This window comes from Lycium ferocissimum, chromosome 12, assembly GCF_029784015.1.
Source record: "Lycium ferocissimum isolate CSIRO_LF1 chromosome 12, AGI_CSIRO_Lferr_CH_V1, whole genome shotgun sequence".
NCBI lineage: Eukaryota > Viridiplantae > Streptophyta > Magnoliopsida > Solanales > Solanaceae > Lycium > Lycium ferocissimum.
In genome coordinates this window covers 44261403-44287658 of record NC_081353.1, presented here as the reverse complement: position 1 = coordinate 44287658, position 26256 = coordinate 44261403, and the positions used below count along the sequence as shown (strand labels likewise).

The window sequence follows — 26256 nt, the reverse complement described above, 5'->3', positions numbered from 1 at the left end:
CAATTACAGACTCGTTCTCCTGAAAAAGGACTACGCTAGCTAGGCTTCATAAAGACAATTTAATGTGTTTAAGTACATATTCTAGGCTAGCTAGGTTTCATCAAGATGACGCTATTTGCACCTTTTATAGGAAGGTTTGGACTAAATCTGTCTAGTATAACAGATACTACATGAAGTGAAGTTTATAAAAATGCTTAGTAGACATTTAGCTTTAACCTTCAAAATTTACTTTCAAATTTTGGCATTTTCAGTTTTCACTTACTGTTGGATGTATTAGATGGTTGTATACTTGTCCTTCGGGAATATCCAATAAAGAAAAGAAGGTATTAGGAAGAAATTGATGATACATATAGAAATAATTATAAACAAGATCGCGGGATAATATTTTGATTTGTCATCCCAAGTGTTGGAATACTTGGTACTAATGGGAGTATATATATGAGAGAATGAATTTTGGAGCGAGGGGAAGGCCGGTGACGATCACCCAAATGGGTGCTATAGCGAGACGCTTCCGCAGAGGCACTCAATTTCGGTGTTATGGCGAGTACGACGCTTCCGTAGTGGCACCCAATTTGGATGCTATGGCGAGTACGACACATCCGCTGTGGCACCCAATTTGAGTGATATGGCAAGTGTGACGCGGTCGCTACCACATCCGAACTTTTCTGTTGGTGTTTGAAAAGGCACCTATTGGGAATGGTTGGGTCTGTTAGCAACAGACTCTAAAGGTACTATAAGTACCGTATCTCATTCAGAACGAAAGAACAACACACATACAATTGATTTCTTCTCTTGTTCTCTCTAAATATTCATTGCAAAATATAATTCTGTTTTCGTGGGAAATTCAAGTTAATTTCTAAAACTTGAATTTTATAGGCTATGTAAATCCTTTTCTGAAACTTGAATTTCATAGGCTTTGTAAAATCCTGGAGGAATTCTTCAACCATCCCTACATCAATTAATAGGGAGACCTAAATTTCTCAAGGACAAAAACTACTCTATTGCCAAATAATTAAATTCCCTGCTTTCAACATATATTTCTAACACCGAGTACATTAAGACCAATGGGTTCCCTTATCAGTTTGAAGCAGCTTCTTCTTGAATTCTAGACAGCAATTGGTTAACAGCCTGAGCAATTTCGTCTGCTGTTGTCAGTTGGCACCCTTCCTCTAGCTGTTCCAAATTTTCATCCATATTATTGCACAGAATATATGAAACATTTTTGTTAATGAAAATGAAACAAGGGAAAAGGAAAAATAAGACGGAAAAACTTCTTTAACCTTGACGTTTGATAAAAAGGGAATTTGTAATTTTGAGAATATTGTGTTATCTACTCTAACAAGTGAAAGTGATTTGATTGTGTAAATATTTAAAAATGATATACACACACACACACACTCCATTCGTCTCATTTTATGCGATTCAGATTGATTTGGTACGACGTTTAAGAAAAAATAAAGAAATACTTATAAAACTTGTGATTTCAAACAAATCATGAATATTTGCTTGGATATAGATCTCAGTAAGGGTAAAATGGAGAAATTTAAATTTAAATTGTAACAAAAGATTTCAGTTTTTTGGTATAGACTAAAAATAAAAATGTATCACGCACATTAAAATAGAGGGATCCGTATAAGTTAAATTCAGAAAATAACTATAACTATCTATCCATAAAAAGTGGGATTAATAACCTAATAAAGCTAGACTTATGTAATATTAACTCAAATTTATGACTGTTATGATGACACTTCTAGCTTGATTAATTTGGTGCAAATACAACATGCGAATAACTATTTACCAAATAATACTATCGAGACATGCAGAAATTAATGACAAACCTTAGCGCTGATGGAGTAAAGAACCATTTGATCCACAGTAGTAACATTAAGGTGAAGAATAGTGAGACACAAGCACTGAAGCCCACCTAGTATCTTAATAAGCTGTTTTGGTCTTCTTTTTGAGAGTATTTTGAGGTTGGCATGGCTCTCTACTAAGTTCACTTCTATGTCACCCATCACCCGTCCATTCTCGGTTGCTGTCGGTGAACTGCTCGAACGATTTGAGCATTGTGGGAAGGAAAAGAAATCAGAAAAAAGTGGTGGTGGTGGTGATGATGATATGTCATTTTTGGGATGAGAGATTAGTGTGTTTTGAGATTGTAGTGTTTGGAGATGATGTTCTAGCTCTTTTACAAAGTTTATGGCTCCTCCAATTATTGATGCTTGGTCCGCCTGAAAGCAAAGTATTTCCTTAATTAATTTCACCACAATTTTAAGTTAATCCCATTTTTAATGTAAAGAATTTTTTACACTATCAGATCACCTAAATGATGTAGGTTTTTTTTTTTTTAAAAAAAAAAAATGATGTAGGTAAGTCTCCTTCAAATGTAAATTTATAATCTTAAAAATAAAACATGTTACCTGCTACGACAAAAAAGAACAACTTACTGGTAACAGATTAAAATTCATTATAGCGACTACGAAACTTAAGAACAGAAGGAAAGTCTGAGGAAATCGTTCGCAACCATCTAATAAGCTCCAACTCTTAAACATAAAAATTTTAACTTCATTCTCCAATCAACACTAAAATATAATTATCAATTCTCTATATTCAAAAGTTTCATCAAAACACCGTCTGATTAGCTAATATCATTGTCGATCTTTACTAATCGAACATCTCCTTAAGAAAAGATTTTCAATCTCAAATCAAATGTCAAAAGACATATTCCAGAAAAATGTATTCTCGCTTAAAAACAAGTGATTTTTTTCGAGAAGCAGTTTCCAAAATTTTATTTTTGTCATGCCACCTACCTCCATTCACTTTTACTTGTCTAGTATTCTAAAAATAGATTTTCACTTTTACTTGTTACTTTTAACATATCAAGAGAAGATAATTTATTTTTTCCTGTTTTACCCATAGTATTAATTACTCACTTCAAATCATTTTTCAAATCCAATAAAATATGCATCAATTAATATGGATACATTGGTAAATTATGAATTCCATTTATTATTTCTTAAACAGCATAAAAAGTTTAAAGTGGACAAGTAAAAGTAAACGGTGGGAGTATGTCACAAAGATAGATGTTACCAGGAGAAGCTAGAGAAGAAGAAAACAGACCCTTTGAACATAGGAAGTTGGCATCAAAGATCGAAGAACATTAAGATATTCATTCATTTGCTTTCTCCTATTCCTCTCCACCGCAATATGTACCATTCTCTGCTTTTCCAACTCTTCCTTCTTCTTATTATTAACTGTCCTTCTTCTTTTCCTCCTACACTCTAAAGGATTTGAAGCTAAATTACTCTCCTCAACAATATTAGTAATATTGCAACCTTCTTCTAGTGATGAATAACGTGAAATGTCCCAATTATTGTATCCTTTGACTTGATTTTGCATCATTGAATTACTAGATGAAGAGTGCTCCCAGTTGTTACAACCATATTGTATGTTGCGTTCCAACTGGCCAAGAAAGGAACTTTCTTGCTCACCATAGCCATAAAATTCTTTGCAAATATAGCCATATTGTTCTTGAGGGTAAACCACTGTCTCTAATACCATGATCTGTTTTTTCAGATTTAAATAATAAATTCGATACCAACTACTCTGTTTCAACTAAGCAGAGACTAGTTGCATTGCGTTTTAGCTTTCTTACCCTCACAATATATGGATGAGAAAAGTGGTAAGAAATGACCAAAAAAAGGAACCAAAGATAGTACTTGAGATGAAGAAAATTGGAATTAGAGGCTAAGAAAATATTTTCTCCAAAGAATTCAACTACAAATTGAAGGTTCGATTACAAGTCCACTCACTAGAGTTCCAAATGACCATAAAAAAAAATAAAAAAAAACAAACACACACACACACAGAGAAGGAGAACAAAGATCAAAGAGGAGAGAGATGGTGAAGTTGTTATATGAGTCTAAAGCAAGCAAATAAGATTGAGATTATAAAAATTCTTTACATGGTTACTTTATATATAAATTAAATCCTATAATACTGCACCCATTTTTTAGAGTACTATTTAATAAAGATGGTGAAGTTGTTGTGGGACCTAAGGTAGACTAATGCAAACGACCACAAGACAAAGTTGACGATTAATTAATTAGTGAGCAAAACATTTACAAGTGGAAAATCAACAGTGTCAAGAGAGAAGTTTGTTTGAAGTATTAGCTCAACAGGTGATCCTGATCAAATGTTTTTTGCCATTTAGAATATTATAACTAATTCATTCTCGACTCTTCGGATTGAACTTTGCTGAATTAAAGAAATTGGTGTGAATTTGAAGAAACCATATTGGTACTTTGGTAGTTATATCGACTCAACAATGTGAGTTCCAAAGTATTTATGGAATAATCTTAAAATATTGAATTGTCAATGGCTGTAACACATTGTTTCAATTGGTGTCGTCATGGCTCTTCCCCCAAAACTTTAGTGCATACTATTCTTGTGTCTCAATTTATGCGGCACACTTTCTTTTTAGTCCGTTAACATTTTATATTTTTTTAAAAAAAAATTATAATTATCACACTATTGTTTAAGGTTTATTTTAGACTACAAGTTCAAGAAGTATTCATGTTCTGGTAAGACACCTATGAAGAGTATATGAACAGAATAGTATATATATGCAAATAAATATACATATTGTGGTAGGCTTTACTTCATACGGAGTAGCATCTAAATCGGTGTATTAGATTATGATATGTAGGCATTGCCCCCTAAGTATGTTTGGAAAAGAAGTAATAGATCACTCCTAAAGTAACAGTAGCGTAAATGACTTTTCTCTATAAATTTGGGGGTAACTTTTTATATTTTCTCTAAAATATTGTGTACGTCCGGCTAGCTAGGAATGACTTCTAAGTTCTATGTATACCATGGTTGCAACGTGCAAGGACGTACAAAACTAATCAATCATTCAATTGTGTACAATCAAAAAGAAATTAAAAGAGGATTTTGATATCGTCACTTTTAAACCAGTTAACACCAAGTGGGAGTTAAATGATGCGTATTTATGGCTTCATTTAGGTAAGAATATTGCAGGACACTGTTTATAGAACAAGAAAAAGAACGTCAATAAAAGAAACTCGATGACGATGATGATAGCTCAGAGATTCTGTAGTCTCTGTACAAATTAGGTGAAAGAGAAAATTAAAGTGAAAAAATAACTGAGGTGTTCAGGTTGTTTTTTGGGTATATTTATCAGCAAAGCAGAGGGCAAGCATGTGACTACACAAACAGAAGGAAAGTACTCTATTTTATCTTCTACGATGATGTATCTGTTCCTTTATTGCTTTACCAAGAATCATGTTATCTCCTCACTGTTCCATGAAATTACCCGATTATTACTACTTCCTCCGTTTTTTATTTTAAAATTATATATTTTTTTAGTTTGATTAGATATGAAATTTATTGATATACGATAACTACATTTTGTTTGTTTAAAAATAAAAAAAATTAAAAGGAGTATATAACATGCTCTACAAAAGAAGCAGCCGCAACAACAGAAGAAGAAAAAGAAGAGGATGTCTTTTCGTTATTCAAATGAAATTTAGAGGTAAGTTGGCCTCCTTTAAATGTGGATTTGTATTTTTGAAAATAAAACAGGTTATGTGCTACAATAAGTAAAGGTGGCCTAACGGTAAAAATTCCTTACACGAACAATGAATGTAACTTAAATTTTACAAAGAATACCATAAGAATCTTGCGATCTTAAACATGTCATATCATTTCTACAAGAGAGTATCATTAAGAGTAAAATCGAAATATTGGAGATAAAACTTAATAAATACAGTAAGGTATCATTCCAGTATAATTTAAGAAAAGTAAGACATGTAAATTAAAATAGAGGGAATATTATTTATTTACAGTAAACCTTTTCTCGATAAACATCTTTAAGAGTTTGGAGTAAAAAAAAAAAAATCAAATTTCTTCAATGAAATTCTCATCTATACAAGACATTCTCTAGGGCTTCATTGCTCTTTGGAATTCCTCGATTACCCTTTCCAATGGAATATATTTTCTTTGCTCTCTGTTCATCTTGAGCTACGTTAATTTATTTTGTCTTCCAGGCCTTCACAGTTATTGATGCTTAACTAACGATATAACCAAACTTAAAGACACTGAATTCACACATTATTAAAATGCTAGATTAAAACAGATTCGATTACTGATTTAAGTTGTGAAGTACCTGATTAGAAAATGATTAGAGAATAATGCAAATTGATAGATTTATTACTTTAATGGAACCGGTATGATTCCGTTCAGATTTCTTAGCCAAAGCTACACGCAAACCCTTGAAGAAAGTCTATTTGTGTTGTGTGTGATTTTGGGGCGTTGTTTGTCGTCTTCCCATATTATTATTTAGTAATGCGTGCTCCTCGAACTTTTTGGACTCAATTATTAACTCGTTTTAAATAATGTTATATGTATGGTTCGCTTAATGCATAGCCGGTCCCTTAAACATGTCAGGATACATATTTCATCTAGGCACTTGTACTAAGCGTTATTTCAATTAAACACCTCAACTTCAAATAAAATATTTTAATTAGACATCTGTTTAAATTTTGAAACCTTTTACGTGTGTTCTTATTCGTCTTTTAGGTAGTTAATTAAGTTAATTATATAAAATATGACATCTCTTTTAATTATACGCATTCGCCCAAATAAGCCGTACGTAAATTCCAGACATTTTCTACTTGAGGTTAATGCGTATAATTAAATGAGATGACATATTTTATGTGTTTAACTTAACTCTACCTAATAGACAAATGAAAACATACGCAAAAGTTTTTTCAGAATTTGAATTGAGAGTGTCTAACTGGAACACTTTGTTAGTTGAGGTGTTCAATTGGAACATCTCTTAGTTCGAGTGTCTAAATGAAATATTCTAGCAAATTTAAGGCGACGACTATGTATAATTAAGCCTATATTTTTTGAATTTGCACAAAATTTAAGAAAGAAATGAAAACTTTTTGAATACGTGATTTAGATTCTAAAGCATGATAAAACATTATGTTGCTATAAAACTTTGAACTTACCGTCTTAACATGCCATATTTTTATGTTGTTACGAAAAGCTTCTAATTAAGAATAAAATGAAAAAAATAAAATTAATTATTTTCAAATTTAGAAATCTATCATTCTTTTCTAAATACTCCATCCGTCACATATTATTTGTCCACTTTCTCCTTTACACGTCTTTTAAGAAATTATAAATAAAATTGTACTTTTACTACATTACTCTTATCTCTCTCCGATAAATTACACTTTAATCAATATTAGTTACTTTAAAAAATAATTAATGTCAAGATCAAAATAGGAAAATTTTAATTAATTCTATCTTGATTTTATAAATTGACAAATATTTTGAGACAAATATTTTTAGTAATGTGGACAACTAATATGGGACGGAGGGAGTATGTTAAAGAGAAAAAGGAGTCGCATAAACTAGAAGTGAGAGAATATATAAAACTTATGATATTCTGTCAATTTCATTTTATACGGTAATATTTGGCTGAATGTAAAGTTTAATAAAATATTAAGAATTATTTGGTTATACACATATCAAAGGAACCTTAAAAACTTGTGGTTTTAAATAAGGATTTGACATTTAAATGATCCTAAGAGTATGGCATCGAGGGCAAAATATTAAATTTGTTCATGTGATTGTTTACTTACCAGTTACCCTTTTCTCATTAAAACATTCTTAGGGATTAATTTGGAGTGTATATATAATTTATATATTATATTACTTCGATGAAATTCTCTTCTCTAACGAGATATCCTCAAGTGTATCAATCCTTCTGCTCCTCCTCGATTACCCTTTCCAATGGAATATTTACTTGGCTAATTTGTTCTTCTTGAGCTATGTTGATTTATTTTTTGTTCCAAACTAATGCACATCTATTGTTGTTTGATTAAATGACACATATAATATAAAAAGAAAAATCCAAAATCCAACTGGCATATACTTTGAATGTATCATTAGAATGTCAGTTTAACATATTCGAGACAGACTTAAGTTGAATACCTTATTAAGAAGACGATAATTAGAGGTAAGAAGATAATGCAACTTAATAATTTAATGGGATAGGTAGGATTCCCTTTAGATCTTCTAAGACAAAGCTACATGTAAATTGTAAACACTTTGAAGAAACTCTATTTTTTTTTTCTTTGTGAGAAAATGACACTCTACTCAAAGCAAACTATTATAGCAGTTTTATGGCGTTGCTAGCTAGGAATTAATTATTGAGAAATCCTTAGTCAGCAATTTTGCACTGGATCACCAATTTTTTTTCCTCTTACGACGACTACAAAATTAGTATCGATATCGACATGTAATAGTTTAGCTAGTTTAGGAAATCTAAGTGTTTTAATGATAGCATGTATGTATCTAGTACATCTTCTGTACCTCCTTAGTATTAATGAAATGTCCGTTCAACCAAAAAAAAAAAAAAAAAATCCTCTTAATCTGGATTTTTGAGATCAGGTTTGGCTACTAATTTTGTCATCAAATTAGTAAATTTCTTTGTAATATTTAAGAACTCAACTGATTGAATCAAATGTCGAATTTTTTCTTGATTTGATATCAAAAAGTTTTGTTCAAAGGTCTCTTTATGTTCTCAACATACAGAATTAGGATATTAGAAAAACAATTATAGAAACATCATGTGACAGTTTGGCCGAGTGGTCTAAGGCGCCAGATTTAGGCTCTGGTCCGAAAGGGCGTGGGTTCAAATCCCACAGCTGTCATTTACTCATTTTTAAAAAAGTTTTCTAAATTAAGTTTTGTGTTGAACATTTTTTTTACAGTAAAACCTATATTAGAACATACATATATTTCTGCTTGTTCCTTCTACTTTACTATTATAATTTTTACATTAATTTCAACAGAAAGCTGTTACTAAAATGTGGCCTAGTAGTCAATGAAGTGGATTGAGAACCATATAAAATCTCAAATTCAAATTTTTGCAGAGCAAAATGCTATAGATAGTTTCTGTCTATCTGTTAAAGACTTGGTAGACAGAGTTACCCGATATTTGTACTGGTGGAAGGTAGAATATATCTCTCTTGAATTAATCGAGATATGCCGTACTCGGAAGTTGGTCCAAACACTATGGTTATCAAAATTTTTGAGAAAGAAATTTGTTGGACGGAGTTACCCGATATTTGTACTGGTGGAAGGTAGAAAATATATATCTCTCGAATTAATCGAGATACGTCATGCGTGCAAGCTGGCCCAGACACTACAATTATCAAAATTTTGAGAAAGAAAAGCGCAACCTTAATGGATAGAGTTCTTTCGATATTTGTACTGGTGAAAGTACAAGACCTAGTGAAAGGCAGAAGATATCTCTCGAATTAATTGAGATATGCCATGCGCACGACACTACTATTGTTAAAAGTTTTGAGAAAGAAAAATGGCTCTAGGAAACTCAGTAAGGTCCAAAGAGTTAACAGCTAAACAAATCCTTTTTTCCTCATTAAATATCTTTGTTCTAATCAGATTTTGACTGGGGAAGTCTATCGATAGAACTAAATTATAAAACTTTGTCATCATTGGTGGGAACAAAACCCAATTTTCATTCTGTTTTTTGTCCTGTCTTTTTCATGCAAATCTTGATTATATTGTACATAGCATGCACGTTCTTGTAATTACAACTCATCATCTAATAAAGCACCAAAACCAACCCTATTTTAGGCATTCAATTAATGTTTGTTAAATATCAATAGCATGTGTTATCAGCGCAAAGCACGGTTTGAGTCAGAAAAAACTGTGTAATATGCATGTGGGCACCGTGCATGTATATAGTTTATGTCAATTCAGACATGGGAATTTAATTAAATTCTGATTTGATATTAATCAGTACTTTATAAGCAAGGGCAAATTAATTCTTTTATCGACCTCGTCAAATAAAATCCTGAAATTGGGGGCCTCAAATTCTGGGAAGCTACTTTTCATTGCTCTTTGTTAGGCGTTTGCTAGATGCAGATTAATTCCCTGTTAATTACTAGAGATAATCAGCATTAGCTCGTCATGATTGAGGCCACCATATATTAAGTCGTGGCTAAGAGAGAATTTGACTAAGCTTATAAGATGATCAAACTCGTTTATAAACACTTTTAATCTTGGCTTATCCAGCTTTTTTGACGTTTGGCTTAGCTTATTATTTTGATTGTTTGCCAAAAGGTGACTTGCGAAAGCCAATTAAGGAACGCACACATAAGGAAAACGTAACTAGCCAACTAGAAAAGCACATACTAATCCGTTATACATCTAGTGTCAACATAACAACAAGAAGTAGTTATAGTGGTGGTGGTGTTTATCTATCTATATTTATGTTTTTTTGGTAATGAAAGGAAATTTTATAGATAGTTGAGAATCATTACAGACAAAAGAGCTGTTAGTAGCATACCACAGCCATAGGAAGCACTTATATTCACAGTTCCAGTTTTATATTGTCTTCTTATTATTAGGGGTTGTTTGGTTGGTGTAGTCAGAAAATTTGACCTTCACATAAAATCAACATTACTTATGGTTGCTAATTTTCTTTTTCTCATAAATAATATCTGCTAAATTTATTTTTCAAGAATTTATGTATTATTTTATGAGTGATAAACTATAGAATTTTTTTTTTTTGGATGTTAATATATAATACATTGATTAAATATACAAAATTGACACAATTAGCTTCCGTAATAGTTGGCAAATTCCTTTTTTTTTTTTTTTAATATATATATCTATGTAAGAGTAGCAAGCACATAATTTAAAGGTCAAACCCATCGACAAACACGCATGCCGTAAAACACTTTCGTTTGAGCACTCAAGTGGCCGCTTGCCCCATTTGGACACCTTGGGCGGGCCATTCCTATTCCACTTAGACACTTTTTGCACCGTTATCGGAGCAAAACCAACACCAAAGGGGGCGCCACCTCATTGCACATCCAACCAGCCCAAAAGCGCCAATTTTTAATGGTCAAAACTCCACGAATTTACAAATTAGTGAATTTACAATTAAAATGAGTTGGCACAATTTAATTGAGTTGGCACAATTTAAATGAGCTGGCACAATTTAATTGGCCACTTAATCCACGTAGGAGACGACTGGTGTTGGTTTGCTCGATAACGAGGCAAAAAGTCTCTAAGTGGAATAGGAAATGGCCACAAGTGTCAAATGGAACAAGGGCCACTTTAGGTGCTCAAGTGAAAGAAGTGGACAACCACAGGTGTTTGTCGATGGGTTTGGCCTAATTTAAACATATATCTGAAGGAGAATATTCTATTAATAAGGTCTATGAATTATCTCTGAATGCTCTCTACAATCTACACAATATCTCTTGTTATGAAAATAGCTAGCAGAACCCCTATTTATAAGGGCAACTTACTGGAATAACTAACTTTTAAGGGCTGTTAACAATTAGTAGCTACCTTTTATCAATTTACAATCGTAATTAGTTTATGGCAATTCGTTGTATTTGAGTGTATTTGAATACACTATTCAGTATTCAGTTGTATCTAACCTTATCTGATGTCGCCTGTATTTGACTTTATTTGAATACATGCAATCGTAATTTCTCTAAATACATGTGTATTCAGAATGATTGTATTTTAGTGCATTTAAATACACGACGTAGTTGTATAATTTAGTGTATTTATGTATTGATCTATCCTTTTGTTTTGGCTGTATTTGAATGTATTCGAACTCCGATCAGCAAGATCACCGCCGGACGTCGCAAGGTTGAATGTATTCGACCGTATTCGAATGTATGTACACTAAAAATAATGACGAAATGAAGAATATAGTCAAATTCGGTCAAATCTCCGACGAAAATACAAAACACACTGTATTTGAAAAGGAAGAATACAATCAAAACCAGTCGGATCTCCGGCAAAATACAAAGTACCACTATATTTGCACTAACAAAATGAAAAATACATTCAAATCCTTTTAAAAATACACTGTATTTGCTCAAAAAAATAAAATATAATCCGACGCGAAATACAAAATACACTGTATTTACACTAAAAAAAATGAAGAATACACTCTGGCGGCACTCTTCTTTTCAGATCTGAGTACAATTTGATCTGAAAAATCACTTAGGGTTAAAAATATAGCAAAGCGAATTTTTTCTTTTTTCTTTTTAGAGATAGAGGATTTGTTTGAAAGATGTTGATAAAGTTCCAAACTTTCGAATCAAAGGACTCAGTTTTCACAGCAAAAGGACATGGATCTTAGCTAGCCTTCATAGCGGTGTGATCTAATGGAGAATACACTTCGGCGGCACTCTCTCTCTCGCCGGTGGTGGCGGTGAAGAACCAGATCTGTATTTTGCAGAATACTCTTAATTTTGCAGATCTTAACCAGATTTGTATCAACTAGATGGAGAATACTCTTAATTTTGCAGATCTGTATGAACCAGAAGGAGGTGAAGTAGTTGACCGAGGGTTGGTGGTGACGGTGAAGAACCACTTCCTCCAGCAGATGGCACCGGAGAGATGGAAAGGAGAGAGAGGTGAGAGCCGAGAGAGTTGGGGGGGGGGGGGAGCGGGGACAGAGAGAGAGAGAGGAGGGAGAAGAGATAGAGGTGACGGAGAAATTCAATGTAGCTACCTGTAACGTAAGTTGCCCTAATATATTTGGTATAGCTATGAATGGTAATTTACAAAATCACTGTAGCTACTAAATATAAATAAATTAAAAGGTAGTTATTATCAATAATTACCTCTTAGAGGTAGCTATGCCAAGTAATTTTTCCTATTTATAATAGTATGAAACCTACTTTAACTCAAAACAGGAAAATCTATTCGTATATTAAGTTGACTATAAATCCTAACTAGACGTGAATTAATATACCAAATCCTAAACGATTTTGGTTTCCTACAACTTTGAATTATTTTTTCCAACATTCTCCCATAATTCAAAGTTTTATATCCAACTTTTTATGTACTTGTCCCCATCTTCCAATTTTGTTGAAGCACTTGTCTTCAACTCTGTTGATGCACTGGTCACAAACACCAAATTTTGTTGAAGCACTTGTCTTCAACCCCGTTGATGCACTTATCACCAACACCAAGTTTTGTTGAAGCCTCGTTGATGCACTTGTCACCAACACCAAAATTTTGTTGAAACACTTGTTTCAACCCCGTTGATGCACTTGTCACCAACACCAAATATTATTGAAGCACTTATAAGGTATTAAACACTGAACATTCAACAAGAGATAACCCCAATATTATAAAATTATATTATTATTTTATTTATAGCTTTTTTTAGTATCAAACGAGCCCTTAGTGAACTTGTCACGATCCAACAATTTTATGGAATTTTCTGGAATTATAATCAAGCACAATTGTTTTTTGGGACAATGTTCTGTTATAATCAGTCAAAAAAGGAAATTACAAGTGCAGAAAATAAACTATCTAATTGACTGAAAGTAAGATAGATGGACTGAAATCAAAGGACTCCAAGTCGTAGCAATAGTTCAATCTACAGAATTAAGAATAAGAAGTAGAAATTAGGTTACAGGAGATGAAGATTGGGGAAGAAGAAGGTAACAGAAAAGAGAGAGAAAGAGTGGAAGGATTTGGATATACCGGATAATCAATGAATTTGTCGTTGGGTCATTGTCCTTTGTATATAACCAACTCAGCTGAGTTGGCAAGATCTGCTTCGTCGCTTTTCATAAATTGATTTTGCATCTGGGCCGTCCATTCTATTCAGCGAAAATGAGCTCAGCTACAGACCCTACTTCGACCCCTCACTTCCACAACAATATAATCTTTATTTCCCTAATTACTTCTAAATTATTCAGCTTACGACTAGGATCATAACCTACCCCGCCCCTCAAAATAATCATTGCCCTCAAGGATTAGAATCAAACCCTAGAAACTTGGATTTGATATAGTCATAATCTTCCCAAGTTGCATCCTCAGGGGGTAGATTAGCCCACTGAATTAGGACCTTAACAACAGCTGAATTCCCCTTTTTGACCATGCCTTTGTAGTATTGAGACTGGTTTCACCAAGAACTAACCCTCATCATTTGTCATTGGAAGGATTGTTTGTACCCTTTGTCTTGTTACCTAACTTCTTTTTGAGCAATGAAACATGGAAGACCAGATAAACCTTAGAAGTTGGCGGTAAAAGAAGTTTTTAAGCCAATTGTCCAATCTTAGCAATCACCTGATAAGGCTCATAGTACTTAGAACTGAGCTTCAGGTTCTTCCTCAAGGCTAAAGAAGTTTTCCTGTAAGGTTAAAGCTTAAGGTAAACCATATCACCAACCAAGAATTCCCTCTCAGTTCTCTTCTCATCAGCATACAGTTTCATTCTTTCTTGAGCCTTGCATAAATTGTCTTTGAGCAGTTGGACCATTTGTTGTCTTTACATGATCACATCAGTAGCACACAGGTACAGTAGTATCTAGTAGAGGGCCTAAGGATAACTGTGGAGGTGAAAATCCATAGAGAGTCTCAAATGGTGTACTTTTCAAACTAGAGTGGAAGCTTGTATTGTACTATCATTCAGCCAAGCACAACCAATTCTTCCAGTGTTGAGGGCTGTTCTTTGGTCATACACCTTAAGTAGTTCTCAATGCATCTATTAACCCTCTCTGTTTTTCCATCTGTTTGTGGATGGTAAGATGAACTATACAATAATTGAATGCCTTTGAGTTTGAACAAGGCTTGCCAGAAATTACTGAGGAGAATTCTGTCCCTATTAGTTACAATGGTTTTAGGATTACCATATAATGTGTGAATCTCCTTCCAAAACTTATTAGCCACATCAACTGCAGTAAATGGATGAAACAGGGTCATAAAATGAGCAGACTTGGTAAGTCTGTCTACCACTACCAATATCACATCTTTTCCTTTAGACTTAGTCAATCCCTCTATAAAATCCATACTTATGTGCCTCTATGCTTGATCTGGAATAGTTAGCGGTTGGAATGGACCAGGATAAGCCACATTTTCTTCCTTGTTCCTTTGACATACATCACACTTATTAACATAGTGGATCACCATTTGTTTCATAAGAGGCCAGCAGAAATATTGCCCCAGGCTTTTGATTGTTCCCATTTGTCCTAAATGCCCACCTGTTGAAGAATCATGGAAAGTTTGTATCAGTTTTGGCCTTAGATCACCATGACTTCCCACATAGATTTTTCCTTTTCTTCTGAGTATACCAGAGGTATAATGCCACAACTAAGGTCCTTGTAAGTCTACTGATAACTTAGCAATCATCTCTGTGGCTAATATATCTCCTTTATAACTGGTACTGATCTCTAGCACCCAATTAGGAACTGATGAGCTGATAGCTTGAAGTTGCCCAGGGTTGGTACCAATAGTTGTGCCCTGCTACCCCTCAAATTGCCTTGACAAAGCATTTGCAACCCTGTTCCCAGCCCCACTTTTGTATTGAACCTCATAGTCCAGCCCAAGTAATTTAGTGAGTCCTTTTTGTTGAATAGCATAAGTGACTTTTTGTTCTAGTAAATACTTTAAACTGTAGTGGTCAGTCCTTACCACAAGGTGTTTGAATTGTAGATAGTGTCTCCATTTATCAATGGCACCAAGCAATGCCATACTCCTTCTTATATACAAGCATATATATATATATATATATATATATGCTTCAAAGCTACAACTTCGCTAAAATAAGCCATAGGCCTACCATTATGCATAAGTACAACTCCTATACCAGAGTGGCATGCATCAGTTTTAATAGCAAACTTTTGAGTGTAATCAGGTGAAGCTAACACAGGGGTGGTTGATATGTCCTTCTTAAGAGCCAAGAATGTTATCTCAGCCTTAGAATTCTACTTTAAACTGTCCTTTTTTAGTAGATTAGTCAAGGGTCTGCATATAGCTCCATAATTAGCTACATATTTTCTATAGTAGCCTGTTAAATCCAATAATCCCCTAAGTGCCTTGAATGTGGTAGGTTTGGGCCAACTGACTATAGCTTTTACTTTGCTAGGGTCAGTTGATACACCTTGGGCAGTGATAACATGTCCTAAATAGTCAACCTTATTTTGACCAAAAGAGCACTTGGATCTCTTGGCATATAGTGAATGCTCCTTTAGTGTTTTGAAAACAATAGACAAGTGATCCACATGTTCTTCTAATGATTAGCTATATATCAAAATATCATCAAAGAATACCAATACAAATTTTCTGAGGAATGGTTGGAATACCTGATTTATTAATGCTTGGAATGTGGCAGGAGCATTTGTAAGGCCAAATGGCATCACCTTGAACTCATAGTGCCCCATATGAGTCCTAAAGGCAGTCTTATATATATATATATATATATATATATATATATATATATATATATATATATATATATATATATATATATATATATATATATCTTCGGACCTCATTCTTATTTGATGGTAGCTACCTTAGAAAAATATTTCTGAACCGTGCAATTTATCTAACAAGTCATCCACAATTGGAATTGGATACTTTTCCTTGATTGTAATCTCATTTAATCCTTTATAGTCTACAAAAGACCTCCATGTACCATCTTTCTTCTTAACCAATAAAGCTGGAGATGAGAAAGGGGACTGGCTTGGTTGTATGATGTGATCGGGAAGCATTTCCTTAACCTGCTCTCTAATTCCTCTTTTTGATAGTAATTGTATTTGTATGGCCTTAAACTAATTGGTGATGCTCCTTCTTTCAATAGAATATGGTAGTCAAGAGTCCTAACAGGGGATAAGGTCTTTGGCTCAACAAAAACTTCTTGATACTGATCCAATACTGCTTGAATTGGCTCAACAACCTCCTCTTGATCTGTTGTAATTGTTACACTCACCGTGAATAAGTGAGCAAGTATTGTTTGTCCCTTCTTGATGAGTTTTCCCATTGTACTACAATTAATCATGCTCAAACTGCCAGCTTCAGGAATTGCATGCAACACTGTTTTATTTCCCTTCCTGCAAATAGTAACACACCTCCTTTCATGATCAAATTTAGTGGGATTGTATTTCTTCATCCAATCATTGCCCAGTACCAGGCCACAACCACCAAGTTTAATAATCCTTAGGTCTTCTTTAAAGACTTTGCCTCCTATTTTCCAACTGAATGCATTACAAATGGTGTGACACATTACATAATTACCATCAGCCACAGTGACTTTCATAGGACTGCTATAGTCAGACTTGTAGCCAGTGTCTTTGACAACTTGCTCATATGTGTACTTCCTGAATCCACCAGTATAGTGAGATTCCTATTCTTAATCACCCTTATTACTAATATTGAGTTGACTCCTGAAGAATTACCAGATAGAGCACTCAAACACACAACTTGTTGTATCTCTTGATATAACTACCCTTAAATCACAATATTGTCTAATTCATTAGTCTGATTCTCATTCCTCTCCAGTTCTTCAATTTCTCCAACTATACAGTTTAGTTTTCTAGTAACATATCTGTGACCAGGTGAAAATTTTTCTCCACATTTGAAACACAACTAATTGGCTTTCTTATGTTCATACACATCAGATGACAACCTATAGGTGCTTGTCCTAGCTGCAGGGGTAGTAGGTACTTTTGAATTAACAGTTGTAGTTTTGGGCACTAATTGAGCAACTGCAGTCTTAGCATTAGCCCCAATGGAGTGTGAAGAGCTAACTTTAGAAACCTTTTCTTGTAGCCTTGCTTGTTCAATTGCAGCAGTCGGAGTTGTAGGTTTTAGTAACTTGACACCATATTTAATTTCCCCTTTCAGAGCTCCTACAAAACTAGATAGGAAATGAGCTTCATCCAGTGCAGATTCCTAAATAGCATATGAGCCTTCATATCTTCGAACTTACCAGGGAATTCCTCTACTGACCCAGTCTATTGGAGTTTATTGAACTTTTTAACAACATCCTCTAGCAGGTTTTCACCAAATCTACTACACAACTCATTCTTAAACTCATCCCCAGTCACTACACCCCTACTCAATGTTAATGAATTAAACCAAATTTCAGCTAAACCATTCAAGTAAAGTGCTGCAGCTTCTACCTTTAAATTATCTGCAATTCTATAGAGACTGAAGTACCTTTCACATTTTCTGAGCCACACCTTTGGTTCTTTGCCTTCGAAACCAGGTAATTCCCACTTTGGAGGAAGAATTGGGAATCTAGCTTATCGATTGTTCCTTCCATCATGGGGTAATGGAAGAATTCCACCACCATTTTGGTTGCCCAAGTCTGGAGCTCTAGCAAAGGATCTGGAGCTCGAGCAGGAAGTCGTTCAAGTGCAGTCAATCGATTGAGGATCAGCTCTAAGGTTCCTTGAATACCCAACTATGTTTGCAGCATGGTTTGTTGCCCCGTTAGTCCAGCTAGTTCTTCCTCGTGTTGAGTCAACTTAGCATCCATGGTTTGTAGTCTAGTTCCTTCCACCATCGATCAATTTTGGGGTTTAGAATCGAAGGCTCTGATACCAAATGTCACGATTCAACTATTTAATGGAATGTTCTGGAATTATAATCAAGCACAATTATTTTTGGGACAATTTTATGTAATAATCAGTTGAAAAAGGAAATTACAAGTGCAGAAAATAAACTATCTAATTGACTGAAAGTAAGATAGATGGACTGAAATCAAAGGACTCCAAGTCGTAGCAGTAGTTGAATCTGCAGAATTAAGAAGAAGAAGGAGAAATTAGGTTACAAGAGATGAAGATTGGGGAAGAAGAAGGTAACAGAAAAGAGAGAAAAAAGAGTGGAAGGATTTAGATATACCGGGTAATCAATGAATTTGTCGTTGGGTCATAATGACTGTATATAACCAACTCAGCTGCTTTTCATAAATTGATTTTGCATCTGGGCCGTCCATTCTATTCAGTGAAAATGAGCTCAGCTACAAACCCTACTTCGACCCCTCACAACCACATCAATATAATCTTTATTTCCCTAATTACTTCTAAATTATTCAGCTCAAGGCTAGGATCATAACAGAAGTAAGATCAAAATCTTGAATTGTAGTCATTTAATTAAAGGGAAAATTACGTATATATACATGTTAAGGAAAAATATTTACGAAACGTGACGATAGTTTTCCTTATTTACAAAAAATAACGATATTTTACGAAACATGACGGATTTTCATATATTTTTTGTTATTTTATTTTATTTTCAGAAAATAATTTTTAAATTTTTTTTAAAAAAAAATTATTTTAAACTTTAAAAAAAACAAATTTATATTTTTTTTAAAATTTTTTTTTTCTCAAAGGCTTAAAAAATTACCTCAAATTTTTATGTATGAAATGTGTATGTGTAAGTGAAATTTTTAATATAGTTTTTCATACACAAAATATGAATGAAATTCTAAATCTTGAGCAAGATATATACATTTCATATCATTCTCATACATAAAATTTTGAGCGTACTGTTTAAGTCTTGATCCAGATATACACATTTCATACGTTTTTCATACACAAAATTTGAGCAAATTTTTTAAGCCTTGAGCAAGATATACACATTTCATACACAAAAATTTAAGCGATTATTTTAAGTCTTGAATGTTGTATCAAAGTTGTATACAATGTTGTTGTAGTTGTATTAATTTTAGAGAAATCTAACATGAACTTTATACACGAAAATGTGAGCGAAATACTAAGCTTTAAGCGAGATACAAATTTCATACCGTTTTCATACCTACAATTTTGAGTTGATTTTTTAAGCCTTGAACAAGATATACACATTTCATACAGTTTTTATACACTAAATTTTGAGCGAACTTTTTAAGCCTTGAGCGAGATATACACATTTCATACATAAATTTTTGAGTGAAATAAATAAATAAATAAATAATATAATTTTTTTTTTTTATTTTCTTTTAAAAGTATGTTTGTTATAGGGTTTGTAATGTTATGTTTTGTAAATAAAAAACTATCATCATATTTTATAAATATTTCTCCTTAGTATGTATATAAACGTAATTGTCCCTTGATGAAAAAAGGAGAAAAATATGGTGGCGTAATGTCGCGGAGATTCGGGGGCAATTGAGGCCCGAAGGTCCCAGCAATCAATGATTTTTCAACAAAAGCCCACCTTGAAAGTTGTTATAAGTAATAGCAATGTGTTTATCAATGTAGTATATCTCACATGTTTGTCTTCATGTAAGAAAGCGAAAAGGTTGGAAAGCAATGTGGCTATATTAAATTAATTAGTTGTTTCCGTTCATTTAATCTGCAAAGTGAATCTGTAATCATTGTCTACACAATATCCTTTTTATTGACTTGAGAGTCAAAAGAAATACAATGAAGAAACAGACAGAATTGTCGTAACCTGCAATTGAGAGAAAATGTAAAAATTCTGCCTACATAATTGAAGGCAAAATTCAACATTTTCCAAAAAGAGGAACGGCTGGAGAAGAAAAGTACGTCATCCGCAATAGAAAAAAATCTTAGGTCTTGTGCGGTGCAAATTCAAATTAGTCGGGACTCCAATGCAGATATTAAACATCATATGGAAAACTCAATAAAAACACGATGTAGTTAATTTTTTATCAATCTCATACAGAGGCGGATCTAGGATTTGGAGGTTTCGGATGCCACACTAGGATAAACGGGTTTGGTTGTTCAATTTTGGGCTTCGGTTCGGATGCATCTTTTTTACTTATATAGATAATTGATTGAACAAGCAAATTTGTCTAATTGTGTTCTCTTTTAAGTTGTCTAATTTTATTTTATTTTCACTGATAGAAGGCTTTATTCTCTAAACATTTTGAGAAATAAAAAAGGTGCTATGTTAGAAACCTGAACCTGTATAAACTATCTACTATCGTTACCTCAATAAATTCACACTCCATTGCATATTGTGTGTTGTTGCTGATATGTAGTTGAGAGTCGACGATTTTAGCTTCAATCTGGTCATTTTCACTTAACCCGAAATTTCGTAAAAGGTTGAAATAACCCTTTAAAGTTTTAACTATAATATAATCAACATTGGTATTTTTTTAACTTATATTTTACTTTTCAAACATATTTTTATTAATATTAGTGTAACTTCTTAAAAATTTAGTACTCATCGAGTCTAGTACTTAAAGTAATTAGAGGAAGTAAAAAAAAAAAAAAGTCACAATTTAATTAAACCAAAAAAAAGTCAGCTAAGATTAATAAAGAATAGCAAGTAAAGAGAATTTAAGGAAATAGAGAAAAGAAAAGATCCGAGTTGCCGCTAGGTATAAAAGTCATATTGTCAACTAGGGAAATTGGCACAATCAGGCATCTCAAATATTGATAAGGGAAGAATCAGGCTTTCATTAGGATGATATTCCTTTCATTTGAATGGCAAGGCTTGCTAGTTTCCTGAAGTACACTCGCATCTGTCTATCTATGTCATAGTTGCTTGGAAAGAAGGTCTCAGATTCCATTTTATCTAGTTCACTTATAAATCGGACTCAGTCTCTTGTTCTGAATATGTAGTCCTTTTTCAGTAGCACCAGACGCCCACTTCTTACTGCAGGTGACAGGTTTAGTATCTATAGCATTTCTTATAATGTAGACATACATATAGGAATTTCCATGGAAGAGTTTGGTTGGCATGGCACACTACTAAAAAATCTCTATTTTCCCACTGAAAAAAGTTCAGTGGTTATTTCCCACTGAATGTCGGTGGGAAAATCCTAAATAGTAGTGTTTTCACACCAAAAAATATGAAGTTTCTCAGTGTTTCAATGGGAAACTGTTTCCCACCATGTGTTCTCCCAGTGAGCTGGTTTGGTGGGCATGAGGTGAAAAAATCATGTTTTATAGCACAAATGTTTCACTGAATGTCGGTGGGAAAAATCTCTGTTTCTAGTAGTGGCACTAGGCCTGTTCTACATAGATCCGCCCCTAATCTCATATGAGATGTAAGCCACATAAACTTTTACTTCGCAAGATTTCCTAAAGTTATATTTAATTAAAAATGTTACATCGAGGAAATAAAATTTTGATATCATGAATCTTGTCTTTGAACCAGTTTTGATATTGTACATACATTAATTATTAATTGTGTCATGTTATGTTTTTAATGTATAATATATTATAATATCCTTATTAGTGTAAAAAAGAATATTATACATACATTGTGAAAATAATTGAAACTACAGTAAACATTATGTAATATTCAACGCTAAAAGGTACTGTATGGAGATTGATTAAGAGATATTAACATTTTAAATGTACAGAGTAACATTATATTGTTATAAATTTTGAATCATATAACCGCATTATAAGGTACCTATATCATTGTTAAAAACTTAATAGAAATTTTAAAAAAGAAAATGCCATCATGCATGGAACGAAAACTCCACCAATTAAAGCATCGATCTCATGAGATTTAGTCATCATGACCACCAAAGAATGTGGTGCAATGGATAAGGCTTCTCCTCCCTTAATCGGAGGTTTCGGGTTTAAGCCCTGGGTATGGAAAAATTCTTAGTAGGGAGCGGTTCCCCCAGAAATGACTCTACCCGACACGAATCCGAATATAGTCGGGCTCCAATACAGATACCAAAAAACGAGTGGGAACAAAAAAAAAAGTGATTTAGTCTTCATGAACTTGCAAATGAAAATTTTGGTAGCACAAGAGACTGACAAAAGATTTGGAATGGGCCCAACTGGGCTAAGTCCTCTTTGGGTTGGGTCAGGCCCTTAGGTACATGAGGGCCTCTTTTAGTGCGTGCTAAGTTGGATCCTGACTTGACCCACTTCCCCAATATAGTCATAATCAGGCTTCGAGCCTGTTTGGATTGACTTATTATTTTAGGTGTTTTTAAGTCAAAAATAGCTTTTAATCACTTCTGTAATGTTTGAATAAGATAAAAAAGTATTTTTAAGCATTTATTATTAAGCCAAAATAACAGAAGTATTAAAACCCATAAGTTAGGATTCCTAACTTATGCCTTTTGGCTGATAAGCCGTAAGTTATAAGCTCATCCAAACAGGCTCTTAGTGTGCCCGTATATAAATGTAGTCATTTCAAATATGGATCATTACACAAATAGCCGGTCGGATTTACTGCTTACTTTTTCTATCTGATATACATAGATTATATATTAATTATGTATGATTATACGCACATTATACATGAATTATACATATATTACACATCCGCCCCCACTATTTTTCTTAAAGAACTAGGTGGACAACTACTTGGGTTGCTTCTTCTTTTCAAATATTTTTTAAAAAGTATTCTGGAAAATATTTTAAATCAGAATATAGTGAACTACAAGAGCATTGGGCTCTAGGCTTGGCATGGCCTGGTCGGCTGGTCTACATAAGCCAAAGCATCACTCGACTACAAGAGTATTGGGCTCTAAGGGATTTCTCCAAAACTGATCAGTGTTATCAAAAATATTTTCTCAACAAGTATACAATTTTCTTTTAAACTTATTTTCCACAAGTTAAACAAAAATGAATGCGAACAACATAAACGAGTAATTAGTAAAGGCATGCATACCAATTCAATCCAACACACCACGCCTAATCCATTCGTTTTAATTGGCCCGGGTATTTCACTGAGAGATATGTATCTAATTTTCCACATTCTATCCACTAATTGCATATGCTCCATGCCTTTTGCTGGCATAGTTCCACTTTTGAATTGTTATCACTACAAAATAAAAAATTAAATGAAATCGATAGGATGATCATAAGATACAGCTATTCAAAAAATCACATGTCAGAACTAAAAATTTAAAAAAAAATCACGAAGTGCTCCAGCAAACATATATTGTCAAAACAAAACAAAAAATTGTTCCAAGAGAAAAAAAGAAGAAGTTATATTCTCATGATTTCCTTATCGTGGCCCAATTGTTCAGCACAGCGTGTCTTTGTTCACGTTATATTGAAAATTGACTAACACAATAGCTTCCTCCTAAAGATATCACTAGTGATAGTTGACATAAAAGCAAAAGCAATTCAAAATTTAAAGTTAATGGATTTTTATATTGATATTAATTTAATATTATAATAATATAAATATTCACAATCACATATTTATAGATATTTCGTAAATTTCTTAAAAGATCTATGCAAAAGTTATTGGGTTTCTGCTAGCCCGTATACAAGTCTTTAATTAGATCCGCAAGGAGTAGAAGGAATAATATCTCCCACTACTTTTTGTTTATATAGCTCAAGAAATATCGTTGAAGATCAAAGTGTTGGAGAAAAACTAGAGACGGAGACATTAATAATTGTAGGATTTCGAAGAATAGGATTGGAGAATTTTCTGTGTATTGCTTTGACCATCCAAGATCATATTTATACAAATATTTTGTACAAAGAAGAAATCTAAAAATGCATAAATGTAAATTATATTGGTTGTACACTTGTATTCATCCTATGCAATGTACTATACCTATGTCACGTGTTCCCTTTATTTTCCATCACACGGTCAGAATTGCATCCATCAGGAATTGAGATGGATGGTTTGATTGTTGCCACGTGTCTTCCACAGATGTCCTTATCATTTGGTAAAGTAGATGCATTCTTGAACAACAGAGTACTACTCTATAGTGTCTGAGAAGATTTATTTTGGTAAAATTTCCTTTGCTTCGATTCTTGCTTCTTTCTTGTGCTAATAGAAGCAACAGTCAATGGCTTCTCGTCTGGTATTTCAACAATAATGATGATAAAATTATTTTTGAATGTGACAAATTAACTATAGGAGAGGCTATCTTCGAAAATAAAATTTCGTAGTTAATAGAAATAAAAATATGATGTGGTATCTCCAATATACAAAAGTCAATGTAACTAGCTCATACTCTTCTAATGTTGCACCCCAATACTGAAATACAAATCTTGTGATATAATTACACAAGACCTACATAAACTTTCAATGTTCGAAAACACTCTAATTGTCTCTAATTACTGTTCTTTTAATTTTATAGTTAAATATCGGATGTGCTTACTTGATTAATTTGACCTTTTTTCCTTAATCCCGTGCTCAACTTTGTTTATCATTTAAGGGTCAATCTTTCTTGATGTTATAGATCCATGTCATTGTGATCGAACATCACTTTAAAATGTCAATCCCCATTATATGGTTATCAAGATCAAACAAAATATTTGTTTAACCTTAAAACGTAGAACAATTAAATTTGTACGTGATGCCAAAGATATGTGGCTAAATTCAATTCAAGATTAAATAGCGAGATATGTCAAGAAAATGAACAAAGAAGCAGATCTAACCAAATGTTAAATACGTATGGCCTCGGGTATAGAAACCGAGGTCGATACCCTTTTGTTACAAGCTCTCACGAGGTATAATAAAAATGAACTTAAGAACAGATGAGAACTGATTTAATAAGATTCTTATTATTGTTGATGTAAACTATTTCTCTCCTTACTATTGCCAACCTCTTTCTACGACCCACGACCTCCTCTTTATATAGTAGAGGGGAGTTTCAACCCTAGTACAATTCTAAATTAGCAAGTAAAAAACTCATGACAAACAGATTGGCTTTAGATCGACGCCGAAATATCCGAGGACGGATATTTCTGTCTCCCACTAATGGCGATTAATCTCCCTTCCTTTATCGCCCCGTCTTCGCCCGAGCCTCGAAGCCTGGTTCTCCGGTGAGATCGGCCGTATCGCGACCGAGCATAACCATGACGACGGGAAATCGAGCGTGCCTGTGTCCTCGGTTTTACCCATATACAAATAGCCCTCCCATTTCCGAGCCGATTACCGACGACGGGGAACGAACCCCGAATAAACCGGCGACTCGCCTAATTACCTGTGACTCGACCTTTAAGTCAAATCTCACCGCCCGACGCCGGGTCATTATTACCCCGCCAAATCTTTTAGGAATCCTCCTTGTATCGAATTTTTCCCGATACGCTAGATCTCTTAAATCTCTTTCTATATAAAGCCCATGTCTTCTTTCTTTTCCGCATCCGCACTTCTTCAAATCTCACTTTGTTCCACCTCTAAACCTACCGATATTCTCGCATGAGCCCATAATACTCTTCGATCTTCAATCTTCTTGTTCCCATGCGAGAATACCCTTGTTAAGCGAGGACCTTCCACGATCATGGCCTACGTACCGTTATCGACTCGGGGGTGAAGATCGCCTTCATTCATGCCATCGCCAGAAGCCGCTCTTTCGATAGGGGGAGTTAGAATCTATCAACTGGTATTGTCCGTCGGGTTTTATTTATACGTAACGACCGCAAGTGTCCTTCACTATTCGATCCGGCCGGAACATTTCAGTTCACGTTCTGCTGATGGCCATTACTTTTTGGGCCGGGAAAATACCGCCATC

General features: G+C 33.8%; 1 protein-coding gene and 1 non-coding gene across 2 annotated transcripts; one reads left to right on the top strand and one right to left on the bottom strand.

Annotated features, from left to right (window-relative positions):
* Positions 1-344: 344 nt before the first annotated feature.
* On the bottom strand, positions 345-3843 carry LOC132040607 (transcription factor bHLH94-like). Its single transcript, XM_059431262.1, has 3 exons — positions 3121-3843; positions 1839-2231; positions 345-1173 (listed from the first exon to the last, which is right to left on the bottom strand). The coding sequence occupies exons 1-3, from the start codon at positions 3559-3561 to the stop codon at positions 1078-1080; spliced, it is 930 nt and encodes a 309-aa protein (XP_059287245.1). The 5' UTR covers positions 3562-3843; the 3' UTR covers positions 345-1077.
* A 4827-nt stretch (positions 3844-8670) lies between these two features.
* On the top strand, positions 8671-8750 carry TRNAL-UAG (transfer RNA leucine (anticodon UAG)). Its single transcript has one exon. It is a non-coding gene; the product is annotated as a tRNA-Leu (tRNA).
* Positions 8751-26256: the final 17506 nt, after the last annotated feature.

Coding starts and splice junctions, on each gene's coding strand:
- LOC132040607 (XM_059431262.1), bottom strand. CDS start 3,561: ATGGTATTAGAGACAGTGGTTTACCCTCAAGAACAATATGGCTATATT. Junction 2,232..3,120: donor CAACTTCCTATGTTCAAAGG/GTCTGTTTTCTT, acceptor CTTTGCTTTCAG/GCGGACCAAGCATCAATAAT. Junction 1,174..1,838: donor TTTACTCCATCAGCGCTAAG/GTTTGTCATTAA, acceptor AATTTGGAACAG/CTAGAGGAAGGGTGCCAACT.